At 47.2% G+C, this 13442-nt stretch overlaps 1 protein-coding gene and 1 non-coding gene across 5 annotated transcripts in view; both read left to right on the forward strand.

Annotated features, from left to right (window-relative positions):
* The window catches only part of pdzd2 (PDZ domain containing 2), a 64091-nt gene that overhangs the window by 22943 nt on the left and 27706 nt on the right, over window positions 1-13442 (forward strand). For all 4 annotated transcript variants that reach the window (XM_028995731.1, XM_028995732.1, XM_028995733.1 and 1 more), the window contains one exon: window positions 6245-6716. In XM_028995731.1, coding sequence (XP_028851564.1) covers window positions 6245-6716 — 472 coding nt within the window. The remainder of the gene's footprint in view (window positions 1-6244; window positions 6717-13442) is intronic.
* Window positions 10173-10243, forward strand: trnag-gcc (transfer RNA glycine (anticodon GCC)). Its single transcript has one exon. It is a non-coding gene; the product is annotated as a tRNA-Gly (tRNA).

Here is a 13442-nt window from a genome sequence, read left to right on the forward strand (position 1 = left end):
TTGTGTGCGGAATTCCAGTTTGGTTTGCCTGCATGCAGGGGCATGCCTAGCGCTGCTTGCTGCCAGGCGAACTGGGCTCGGAGGCTTCGGGATCGAAGGAAGTCCATGCAAAGTGCAACCCCAGCAGCCGAGGAAGGAATGTTGAGCGGAAGCATTAAAACCTGGCCCTGGAATCTGAATTGAGGTTTTTGTCTGGGGGGCGGGGCTTTATATATTTTTTTCTTTTATTGGATATCTGCTGCTCCCAGGTGCAGAGCATTTCGGAATGTTGCACTTGTTGCACTTTTAGAAGCTCCGCAGCTGGTAAATCAGACGTTGAATCTGTCGGTTTAAATCTTGGTAAAAACCCACCGGCTCGGGGCCAGGGCCGGCTGAAGGGATTTTTTTTTCCCATGCGGCCCGAGCCAGGAAAGGTGGGATTTACACAACGTTCCGCCCAGCATACCAACAGATGTTGCAGACCGCACCTTGGCGGTGCGCTCCACGGAACGTCGGCTCGACATCCCGCAGGCGGGAAGCAGTTCCACTTTACGGCTCTTTTCCCTCCGCAGATGAGTGGAATTCGAGGGTGTGAGCATGGAGGTCTGACGAATCAGCGTGTTGACAAAATCACACGTACATCTGTCCTTTCATCCCTTCCTTTGAGGTATAGAAGGCAGATTAGTGTCACACAGATTCAGTCAATAGAGCAATCTTACTTTGGTTTGGGAAATATTTCGATTAATATTTAAAAAAATTATCCTCAAAGCTTCATCCTCAAAGCTTAATACTGTAGAGCTTACTAATGTGTGTGTGTATGTATATGTATGTGTGTATATATCTATATCTATGTATCTATCTAGATAGATAGATAGATAGATAGATAGATAGATTTAATGGATTGATGCTGGTGTCTGTGATCTCTCAGATGTAGGCATATTTGGGCATATAGTCTAGGATCATACTTGCAGACACACCCATCAAATAGAGTGGCCGTTCACCCTGACAACCCTGGAAAAGGGTTGTGATCCACCCACCGTCGCTAGTGCGTCTGAGTAGAGGGAATCTGAGAGCTCTCCAGTTGGCTGGGGTTGCATGCTGGGTAACCATCTCGGCCACTTTGTGGTAGAACGGGATACGGGTGTGGCTGTGGTTCAGTGGAAGACCGAAGCCGTTGGCGTCTCCATTCCAGCTCTCAGTGGAGCTGCAGATCGGGCTCCAGATTCCTCAGAAATATCTCTGTGCCAGAGCGGGTCTGCGTTGTCCAGGAAAAGAGATAAGAGGTTTGAGTTGTGCAACACTAGCAGTTATCTGCCATCAGTGTGCGTTCCTGCCCCGTGCTGCACATTAAACAGTTACGTCCACTCATTCCACCCCAAAACAGCCGAGGAAACGACAGGCTCCTGCAAATCACGGCCCTTTGAGGACCGCGGGGATTGTGGGATGTTCCTTGTCTGCAGTGGTTGGGACAGTGGACCAAGGAAGGAAAGAGCTGATGGAGCTCAGATTTTAGAATAAACAGTTTGTCACAGTTTGATGGGCATGGGGCCGTGCAGCTGCACCGGTCAGGGTGTTATTCTGACCCACGTCCATGTTCGCCAGAGATTCAGGACTGGACCAGTTGGAGCACTTTGGAAACATTACAGGACAGGATGGTGCTTGTGATGAAAACACATGAAGACAGGTCATATAATTAGGGAAGAATTACAGTAGTTTTGGTGAAGATCCACTTCCATGATCCCAGTTGTGACTGGCGGTCACCTGGCAGACTTGAGTAATTCTTTCTGGCTTTAAACGGGAACGCCGGAGGCTCCATTGCCTTCGCTCACTCCACTCAATTGTCTTCGTTCACATCTGGGCTCTGACGAGGCAGCTACGTTTGGGGGGGAAGTTTGAAATCGGGAGGTTCTTTGGCAGCAGAAGAAATCCTGATTTTAAAGGAACGTGAGAGAAGCTCATCGGAGACCATGACGCCAAATTATCAAACACCATTAGATCCCACTCTGCTGCTGCTTTTGCTAAAAATAGCCTTCTGTCACCGACACAATGGACATAAAGAAACGTGAAAGTGGGCCACGTCTGTTCCTGAACCTCTGACGTCTTGCATGTTTATTTCATTACATAAATTCTCAGTCATTTAGTCGAATTCTGTTCCGTCTGTCCTGGCTTCCTGTTCTGTTTTGACGGACCATTTCATTGTCCCTCATTTCATATTAACAAAGGGTGTTAGTAGCCTAGTGGGTAACACACTTGCATATGAACCAAAAGACCCAGGTTCAAATCTCACGTACTACCATTGTGTTCCTGAGCAAGACACGTAACCCTAAGTTGCTCCAGGGGGGAGACTGTCCCTCCTGGTTCTAAGTCGCTCTGGATAAGGGCATCTGATAAATGCTGTAAATGTAAATGTAAAGGCAGTGGTGGGGGGGGCGGGCCAGTGGTGGCCTAGCGGTTAAGGAAGTGGCCCTGTAATCAGAAGGTTGCCGGTTCGAATCTCGATCCGCCAAGGTACCACTGAGCAAAGCACCGTCCCCACACACTGCTCCCCGGGCGCCTGTCATGGCTGCTCACTCAGGGTGATGGGTTAAATGCAGAGGACAAATTTCACTTGGTGCACCGCTATCACATGTGACAATCACTTCAGTTTACCCATTTCGGGTTGAAATGGTTCTTGTTTCGGTACCTGGGTACCAGAACTGCGACATTTGAGTACAGATAAGATGTTAACATGGAGCAACAGCCTCAGCTTGCAGAGATGAAATAACCACTCCCCAAAACCAGGTTATCCAGCGGTGTCGTGCTGGATTTCTGAAGGAATCATTAATAAATCATTTATTCTCAACTGCTTTTTATCGTTTGTGTTGCATGTGATCCTGAAATGTACTGTATTTGTGTGATGCTGAGCTCATTCGTGATTTGGAGCGATGATTTATGAAGACTGAGTTTCCACTGAAGGAACAAAAGGAAAAAAAATGGAGCTAGAAAAGAATTTGCACATTGGAAACTTTCGTTCTTTTATCGGACTTAACCGTTACACACAGCTTAGTGAAATACTGATATGTCTTTTTTTTATTAATTAGATTAATTGAGAGGATCTAATGAATCTGTTGCACTCATTGTTCTTATGCTGGTCAAATGAAAACTCTGAAGAAAAAAAACATGGAGCACAGAGGGTGGGGTAACGCCAGATCTCTCGACACATCCAAATCGAGATCCTGTCAAGCAACTTATATGAGATTTTGTTGATCCAGATCCACGTTGATCGTTGATCCCGATTTCCAGATCCACGTTGTCACATCACACTGTCACAGTACTGAAACCGACGACCTTGGAGGTGTCCGGCCATGACACTAACTGCCACATGACAAGAATTAATATCTACTATTCCAAACAGAACGCATCCAATTGAAATCGGGACTAATTTGAAAGCCTTTATGACTCAAAAGTATGTTGACAGAATAACAGACCGCTTGCTTATGCTATGCGATGTGACTGTAAGCATATTAGAATGGGTCCTGTGGTTTGATCAGAATTTGTCCGTTTGTCGAGTCAGGTTTGGCCAGGGAGCGTTATGTGGCCAGCCCCACCCCGCTGGTCTTTCGTTGTTTTTCGCGCTTAAAGTGGTCTGGCTGATTTCCCACCGGTCCGCTGTTCCGCTGCGGTTTACATTTACGGTTCCCTCAGACTCATGCTTTCTTTTGAGTTGATAGGTCCTGGCCACGCCATTGTCTACGCCCCCCGTTTGGAGATGTTAGCAGATGTTTTGTTTGCGCGTTGCATCAGCGCTGTCGCACGTGTGAAGGGCGGCTCGGCTCTTTTGTTCCGGCAACAGAAAACCAGCGCGCTGGTGTGCAGGGATCTCTGGGACGGGCCGATGGGCAGCGTGCCTGGAACAGACAGAGGCATGAAGCGGCATGAAGTCCGTTAGCAGTCGGAACACACAGGCCTCTTCATGCTCACAACACCATTAAACATCCACTTTCACAATGTATTCAGAAAAACTCGAACCAAGCTGTTCTGATGGATCTGAGAGCTGGTGACTTTTTAGAATTTATATATAGAATGTAATTATTCAACATTCAAACTTGACAATGACATAAATGTGTGTGTGACATTGTGATTAGGTGTGGTCGATATATCGAAAATACTCGATGTATTGCAGCTTGTTCCAGTTACTGACTTTATCGTGACAGTGGGGTGGTAGTAGCCTAGTGGGTAACACACTCGCCTATGAACCAGAAGACCCAGGTTCAAATCCCACTTACTTCCATTTACATTTACAGCATTTATCAGACGCCCTTATCCAGAGCGACTTACAATCAGTAGTTACAGGGACAGTCCCCCCCTGGAGCAACTCAGGGTTAGGTGTCTTGCTCAGGGACACAATGGTAGTAAGTGGGATTTGAACCTGGGTCTTCTGGTTCATAGGCGAGTGTGTTACCCACTAGGCTACTACCACCCTTTGTGTCCATGAGCAAGACACTTAACCCTAAGTTGCTCCAGGGGGACTGTCCCTGTAACTACTGATTGTAAGTCGCTCTGGGCGTCTGATAAATGCTGTAAATGTAAATGTAATCGAGCATTCACTCTCCTGGCGCGCGCACGTTTTTCCTCATGGTGTTGCGGTAAGATGATGCGGTTGAATAAAATGGGTGCACGGCATCGAAAACAATGGGTTTCAAAGCGTCTGCGACCGCCTTAACAGCTGAGAGCAGCAAATCCGCAGAGAGAAGCGAAAGCCGGCAGATTTCACCCCATTTCAGAGACATTTATTATGTATGGAGATGAACAATAAATTCAATGAACAGTAAACGCATACAATGAAGGGTCAATTTTAGCATTTATACACTGATTTTGAAGAAATGTCAAGTTGTGGACTTATTGCTTGAATGTTGCTATATGATTTTTAGGCCGTATCGCCTAGCCTTAATTGTTTTAATATTATTGACTATTAACCTTAACCTCAACCTCAGCATATCTCGGGCCCTTATGTCTAAATTCTTCCTGAGCTTGGTGGTGTGGATGGAGCGGCTGGAGGTCATTACTCCTCCTGCCATGTAATGTAGGCTAGATCATTTTTTACGGACTACGGTTATCATGAATGATTAACCTCTGACTATCCTGCTGGTAAAAAGGCAGTTAATGTGTAGCTGCAGTAGAACAGCCGATGCCCACGCTCTGCAGGACGGGCGAAGTCTCACACTCACATCAAGGTCGCACGAAAGAAAGAAAGAAAGAACGAAAGGAGTTTTCTTCCGCCTGCCACTGTCTCCTCGTCTGTCTAGACGTGGAGCTCAGCTCACCGCCGGCAGCTCTTCCTAATTGTTTCTGCACTTCCTGTTTTTTCCCTTTCACGAACAGCCAGTGACAGGACGTGTCTGCCACCGACCTTACGGCATGCAACAAGGCACACGCCATGCGGTGTGCTTCCATTGGCTGAAAGATAAAACACGGAAAGAAATCTAATGTAATTGCTGTTGGTGGTGTTTAAACATGAAATCACATTCCACTGTGTTTACAGGCAGGGCGTATGATCCATAGGAAGTGGGGTGATTGTGTTCAGGGATGGAATCGGAACTTGAAGGTCACGTTAAATGAAAGTTAATGTGGGTGTAATTTAGATCTGCTCACCGTTCCATTCTAGCTTCAAGACATTAGCATGAATAAAAAGCGTTGCTCAATTTGAAGTGCATGAACTTTAAAAGTGGCTGGAATTTCAGTGATAAGTGGATTTGACTAGAGCAGTCTTCTAGGGAGTGAAGGACGATGATGGAGCTGTTCTGATGGCAGTCGGTAGCTCATTCCACCATCTGAAAACCATAAACAAGTATACGGAATATACTCCATGTATCTCATTCCACATGCAATTTAGTAAATTCTATTTATATTTAGTATAAATTCTAATGTTAATGTTAAACATACAGCATGTACTTAGCTTTTTCGAGGTGAACTTTCCTGGCACAGAGACATTATTTGGAGATGGAGCGGACAACGTGGTTGAAGAAATACTTTAAACGTTGGTTTAATTCATTGTATTGATGTAACTTTATGCAATAAATGGTGCATTTAGCATATATAAAGTAATATAATGGAAATTTCAAGGTATCGAGATAAAGGAAAAAATATTGCCATAATTTTTTTTAAGCCATATCGCCCAGCCCTAATCTGGATGGAGTAAAAGCCAGTATAAGACGGAGTAAAATGGCTGGATGTGTTTTTATTGCACATGTTTGTAACTCACCCGTCCCTCTCGCTGTCTCCGCAGTTACTTGGCAGACCAGTGCTGGAATGGCGGCTGTATCTACCTGATCATGTTGCGCAGGATCAAGCGAAAAGCCCCTATCCCTCCATGCAATGGCAGTGGCGTTGGTGTGGATGTTGCCACTGATGACCAGCACAAAAACGGCTCATCAGAGCCCATTGGTAGCCCCACCCAAAATGGGAAACGCACGCGCAAGTTTGGCGTTATTTCCAGGTCGTCCTTCACCCGAGACAGCAAAGACAGCCGCGACTTTGAGCAGGAGAATGGATATGGCTCCATGGATACAGAGGCCACGCCCTCTGAACCTGGGACCCCACTGGATACGCCCACAGACGAGGACCATGTCATCTTGCCGCACATCCCATTGACCAATTACATGGCCGTGGGGAGAACCGCAACTCTGCCGGCCCGTTCACACGCCCACCTGTCCGAGGGCTTCAAGACCAAGTCTTTAAACAGTGAGCCCTCCTGCCAGGTAAGAATATGCTGGATCATCGCAGAAACACTTTCCATGGGAATTTTGCCATTATGTTTATGACATTTATCTTTAGTCTCAAGAGAGAATCGTAATTAATAATTTGATTTTAATTACTAATTTTCTTTAACACCCCTAATATTGCCCTAATGGACCATTTTTACACAAATTCCACCTGTTGATGATGGTGTTTTTTTATGCCTGTTCAGTCGGTTATGGATCAGATTAGCTATTAATTAGACAAAAATATATATTTTTGAAAAGATATTGTCTAAAATGTGTGTGACATTCATTTTATATTTCATGACAGTAGAATCAATGAGCAGGGAGCAGCGTGAAATGTGACCTCTCCACCAAACCCCCTTCATGTTTGTGGGTCGTCATCTGAGGATCGAAAGCCTATAAATACGGCCGGTATCAGGTGTCTGTGTCTGCCGATGATGGCGTAATTTGTAGTTAGCGCTGCCCGCTGCGTCTCTCATCCCGTCTGTCCTGCCGGGGACGTGTTTGCCCCCCGTCCCGCTGCAGAGGGCCGCCAGCTCTAAATAAATCACTCCGCCATGTGCCCTGCTCACCACAGCGCAGCGTTGGGGAGCATCCTGAACTCGCCCAGTCACGTCTGATTTCGGAGGCCCAGAGGGAGGCGGACTGTGGGAAACCACATGACAGGGGAAGGGTTATGAACCACGCTCTGAACTCTAGCTCTTTCAAGGCTAAATGGGATTCAGCTCCTTCCCAGAATGACTTCAAGTGAAAGTTTCTGTTTCTCCGTCTTTTTATTGTGGGCTGTTTGTTGTTTTCGTCGTTCTTTTAGCCCATGAGGGGTCAGTTTGATGGTTTTCCTTGTTGATGAAGGTGGTTTATGTTGGTTTATGTACATCATCCTTTTCTTTTTCTATCAGCGTGGTAAAAAGGTCATATGTGTAGAACGTCATTACACTGAATTGCATTTAAACTCCATTCTGTTATGACGTTACACACGCGGTGTAGCACAGCATCCATCTCTTGGACCATGTCCACTACCAATGTCCTGCTTGCGTGCTGACGGGGAAGGGAAGTGCAGAAGCAGGACATGCTGGGAAGGGATTTTATTATAAAATAAACAAAAAATACAAATAAACAATGGAGCGGTGGCCAAGAACGGGAAATAAAGGGGAATAACTTAAACTAACCCGCAGGCGTGTGGCGATTGCCAGAACTCAAAACATAAACACAGTCACTCACGGAATTCAAGTTCATGACCGAATTCACGAAAGTTCACTAGGATGTCGGCGCTGCCGAAGGGGCGGAAATCTCCGGCATTTATGCGGCGTCAGGATTGGCCACCCGTGATAAGCCCAGCTGCAGTCAATCCTGCCAGAGCCCCCCCTCCAAGGGCTTCGTCCTCGGAGCCCCAGCAGTACCATCAGTGGAGGCGGCGGGGCAGACGGCGGCAACCACAGGGCTCCTGCCCTGCTGTATCCTCCCCTTGGAGGACCCGGTCCCTCGGGCTGGCTCCCCGCCGTGGTCAGGCATGGCAGCCCTGGTCCCTTGGGTTGGCTCCCTGGCGTGGTCTCGGGTGGCGGCCCCGGACCCTGTCTCCGCATGTCCCCTCTGACGCGTCTTGCGTCTTTCCCTGCACCGCGCAGGGAGGTGGTCCCAGAGCCTCCGCCGACCGTTCTAGGCACCCCAGGCTGGTGCCTTCTGGGACCATGCAGCCCCTCTCGCTGCACGGCCCTGGTGCCAAGGGGGGGGGCATTGCCAGACCATCCAGCTAGCCCCTTCTACGTTCATTGGGACAAGCAGGCCCTCTTCCTGCCTGTCCCAGCTGGGTCCTCATGCCTACCAGGGAGCTCTATGGCGCTCTGGAGGCGGACGCAGGCCCATGCCTGGCCTGCCCTCCTCACCGGCTACCGGAGGACCCAGCTCCATCGCTTCCCCACCTACCCTCCCCTCAGGAGGACACCCCAACCCAAACCGCACCCCCCCCCCCCAAAAAAAAATTCTTTGGGGGAGCACCCCCCCGGCTGGACTTAGAGGTACCTTGGGGCTCGTCCACCTCGCCTTGGACCAGTGCAGTCAGTTTGAGAACTCCCTCCCTGGGGTTCGGCTCTGCTGCTGGTTCGCCATCTGGTGGACACAAAGAGGGGAAGTGGGGGCGACATACAGACACAAATGCTACGCACACGTGGGTCTTCATGGATGTCGCGACAATCTCGGACGCACGCGCTGGGTGGAGCCATCCCGGCCCCGACCGCCCAACGAAAATCCACGCCATTGTCGCTTACGTCATCCGTGTCCTCCCACCGGTGACTCCGAGGGTCGTCCACCCTGCTGGCATACTGGACCCAGGGTGCGATCATCTCCCATGGGCAGTACTCTGGCCATTCGGGCTGGAGCCTGCCCACCTCCTCGCTGGAGGGACGCCGCCGTTGTCGCTTCTCACCTCCCTTGAAGTGCTCCACGGACCTTGCGACGATCGAGGACTGGCGCGTCGTCGTTGTCCGTGTCATCCCAGTCCACGGGGAACCTTGCCAGCAGAGTTCCTGGCTCGACAAGCCGAATATCGTGGGGGTCGCATCCTCTACACTCGCTGGCCACGTCTCTTCCTCGCTGCTGTAGATGCCAACGTCTTCCCTCCGCACACTCACCCACCGACGTTGTCACTTCCGGGTTTCATGGATTCTCCCGGGGGTGACGTCATCATGCGGCGCCGCATACCATGGCTTATCAGGGAGAAGACACTCCACTAGAACGGTTGGCGCATCTCTCCCCTGGCGTCCGCTTTCATCGCGCTGGGCTGCGTCCTTCGCGGCGTTTCTTCTCCTCTGCTTTCCTCCTCTGCGCTTTTGGGTAGAGCGGCGACATTCTGTCCCACTTGCATGCTGACGGGGAAGGGAAGTGCAGAAGCAGGACATCCTGGGAAGGGGTTTTATTATAAAATAAACAATAAATACAAATAAACAATGGGGCGGTGGCCAAGAACAGGAAATAAAGGGGAATAACTTAAACTAACCCGCAGGCGTATGGCGATTGCCAGAACTCAAAACATAAACGCAGTCACTCACGGAATTCAAATTCATGACCGAATTCACGAAAGTGAATGGATGTCGGCGCTGCCGAAGGGGCGGAAACCTCCTGCTTTTATGCACCGTCAGGATTGGCCACCGGTGATGAGCCCAGCTGCAGTCAATCCTGACAACCAATACATGGAGTCCAACGAGTGCCAGAATGAAATAGATAATGAATGTGGCCAAATGACATACATTGTTAAATATGTCCAATGACTTTAATTAATTAAATACATTTTATTTCCAGGTTGTATAAATTATTAATGTATTTCATTTTGCCAATTGTTGCAAAATTATTCCAGCCATTCAAGCATTCTGCTGGGTGAACTATTGAAGAAAGGTTAAACATAACCGTATATCTCAAGAATGATGGAATATCACCTGGTCACAGAGATCTTTAGATTTTGCATTGGTGGTTCAGTGGTAGAATTCTCGCCTGCCACGCGGGAGGCCCGGGTTTGATTCCCGGCCAATGCAGCTCTGCACTTCACTACATTTCGTTGCCCTGTACTTGTACATGTGTAATGACAATAAAGTTGAATCTAATCTAATCTAAAAATTTTGGTGATGTACAGATGGCGTGGCCTACATCCCCTATTTGTAGAATCCTGCATTGTGTTTGGTTGGTAAATGGAGTGATGGCTCTTGAGATCAGAAGGGGAATTTATTGTACATCACAATTCAACCATCAATTAAGCAGACTCGTAATCGGAAGCTTGCGAGTTCAAAGCAAGGCACCGTCCCCACACAGTGCTCCCCGGGCGCCTGTCATGGTCCTTGTGCATGTATGACATGTCAGATGTTCAAAATACATGTGTTCCATGTAACTGTAACCTTTCATTCCCTAAAGATACCTTTTCCCACAGCACATGCTCAAAACCACACGTCATTTACACAGAAGAGTGGGTGGACACCGAATTCTTAGGGCTGCTCCCGGTTTTCAGTCTAATCTGTACTGCTTACAACCGGACACATTCAAATTGTAACGTTCATGTAAAACCTTCTGGCAGGTGGTCCTCCAGGACCAGGATCGAAAAACCCTAACCTGGCGAAACCCTACTCCTGCTGATGCTGAAGCCTTTAAACCGTTTATAATCTGTCTGGTGTGCTGCGGGGCCATGAGCCACCGCTCGATGACAGACGTGCCGCCGGTGAGGAGGAGGAGCAGCGTGGGAAAGCTGCAGGTCGGATCTCGGCACGCTACGCCTGGGAGCTTTTCTATAGTCGCCGGGCTGCCTCTCGTTCTGCTCAGCGACCTGTCCGGACTCGTGGCGGCCTCAGGTCACCTCACGTGACTCCCCGCCCCGCCCACCTGCTGAGCCTCTTACATGCAGGCAGATAACATCCTCGATCGCCTGTATTTTTTAGTCCTATTTGAGGATCTCATCGTACCACAAGGGAGCAGTGCTAATTTTATCTTCTGATTTGTTTCTTTATTTTCCCTTTGTTATTAAGAAGTCATGTGTCGCCTATTTTCAGCTTCAGCCTGGGAAATTTTCTCCTTCCGATGTTCATGAATATGGGTACGGTTACTATAGTCTTTTAAGCGATATGCAAATGAAGATCAGTATTAATGACTTGCTGAACAGAGTTATTAGGTTATGGTGCCTTGATGTTTATGACAAACGGTAATAACCTGATGGCCGTCCCTGATGGCTATTCTTATCATAACCACTCAATACAGCATCAGTCCCAGAGGACACTTAAAAAAAAAGAAAAACACACATATAAACGTGGAAACAAAGACGTTTCCCACGAGCATATTAGCGTCAGAAAGCATCTATTGTCTTCACTAGTCATTTGACATGGCTGTTGTGGGCAATTTGCCTGATCAGAATTAGGTTACTTAATCTAGATTATCATTTAATTTTTGAAAGATAATGGCAATACACACGGTATATTTTTTATAGTTTTATCTGAACACACACACACAACTCTCTCTCTTTGACAGGGTCAGTAATTGAGATGTGTGTTCTTAAAACAGACAGCAGGAGTCACGGTGGCGAAGCTGTGAGAAGTGTGGCCACTGGGCCAGAGCGGCCGCCATTGTAGAGTCCTTGATGGGGTCATCTGCAAGTCTTTTGCTCCTCCAGGGACAGTGTGGAGATCAGATCATAAAGGAAGTCAACCGCAGTCCAATTGAGGAAAATTGGAAATGAGAATGAACTCACTTGAGGACATTTGTGGGTCCTAACTTAATTATTTCTTTCTGGGCCGTGAGCAGTGCCCGTTCATGATTCAATTTCCTGTCCCGGTGCTGAGTTGCAATGTGAGTTCATTTGACTGGTTTAAATTGGAAGTGAGCTTGAAAAATCCCAGCACACCCAGTTTAGAGGCTGGTACTCCCAGAGCACTTTGGCTTGTCCATGTAACTCAGCTCTCATGCCATTGCTGAAAGCAGTGAGCACTGAGAATTATTGCAATTATTATTACAATTGATATTTTACAGCCTTTGATAAAATGCAAATAGTATATACATTTAAGGAAGTGCCTGATAGTCAACATGCAAACAAATGAACAAGATAACTCTTAGTGAACAAGACCCTGCATATTTTGTGAAGTAATCATCCAGAATAAGTACACAGAACGAATTGGACAAAGCACAGCCAAACCTTGTTCTGTGTGTGTGGGTGTACAGAAAGTCTTAAAAGGTTAAGGTATTTTGTAGATTAAAAATATTCAGCAGCTCAACATGAAATACATTTTGACAGTCCATCTATCTTCAAGTGGACCAGTAACACCATAATGGACATGTAATGTAGACCATGACACTGGACTACATTCTGGACTTCTCCAACCCTACAACTGTAGGACTTATTAGTATATTGTACAAATCATCACCAGCCCTGCACTGACACCACTTGCAGGCTCACTCTACCCTGGAAGGGGGTCCCTCTCTGTATCGCTCCTTCCCAACGTTTCTTCCAACCTTTTTTTCTCTCTCCTAGAGTTTTTCCTTGTGTGCAGAAGGGTCAAGTGTGGGGGTGTCAACTGTAGGGCCTGTCAAAGCCCATTGAGACATACTGTATGTGATTTTGGGCTATATAATAAATAAATGTTGTTGTTGTTGTTCTCTGGGATTTTGTGATCGTGCTAAATCACAAAATCAGCAAATGACCACATATTGTTCTACAACACCTGCTTGTTTATTTCCCATGTTCCACAACACTGCTGTGCCAAAACACCTTTGCACCGTTTTAATGAATAATGACCAGCATGAAAATATGTCATCTTTTTTAGACCTGGAATTTGCGTCTGGCTGGGTTTTTGGAATTGTTCTTCTTGTCATGGGCATCTCTCATAAAATAGTTCTATCCTGCATGTCTGTTAACATAAGATGATCCTTTATTAGTCCCACAAGTGGGAAATTTACATTGTCATGGCAGAAAGTGGACAGTACAATATAAGAGAAGCAAAAAACAATAGCACAGACACTATGACAACTGTATAATAGAAAAAGTTCAATAAAAAAAAAGTCCTAGTGGATGTGAGCGATCTGCTTGTCAATTGTGTTCCTCTTTCACTGATATAGTATTTTAGGCCTAGTCATTTTGAAGGCAAAAACCATGAAAACACGGGGGGGGGGGACGGTTTAGAGCTTATTCTGAAAGAACAGATGCGTTACCACGACAAGTGAATGATGCCACACAGTTTTGAATCAGTGTTGAATCACACA

The sequence above is a fragment of the Denticeps clupeoides genome, chromosome 11 (assembly GCF_900700375.1).
Source record: "Denticeps clupeoides chromosome 11, fDenClu1.1, whole genome shotgun sequence".
Taxonomy (NCBI): domain Eukaryota; kingdom Metazoa; phylum Chordata; class Actinopteri; order Clupeiformes; family Denticipitidae; genus Denticeps; species Denticeps clupeoides.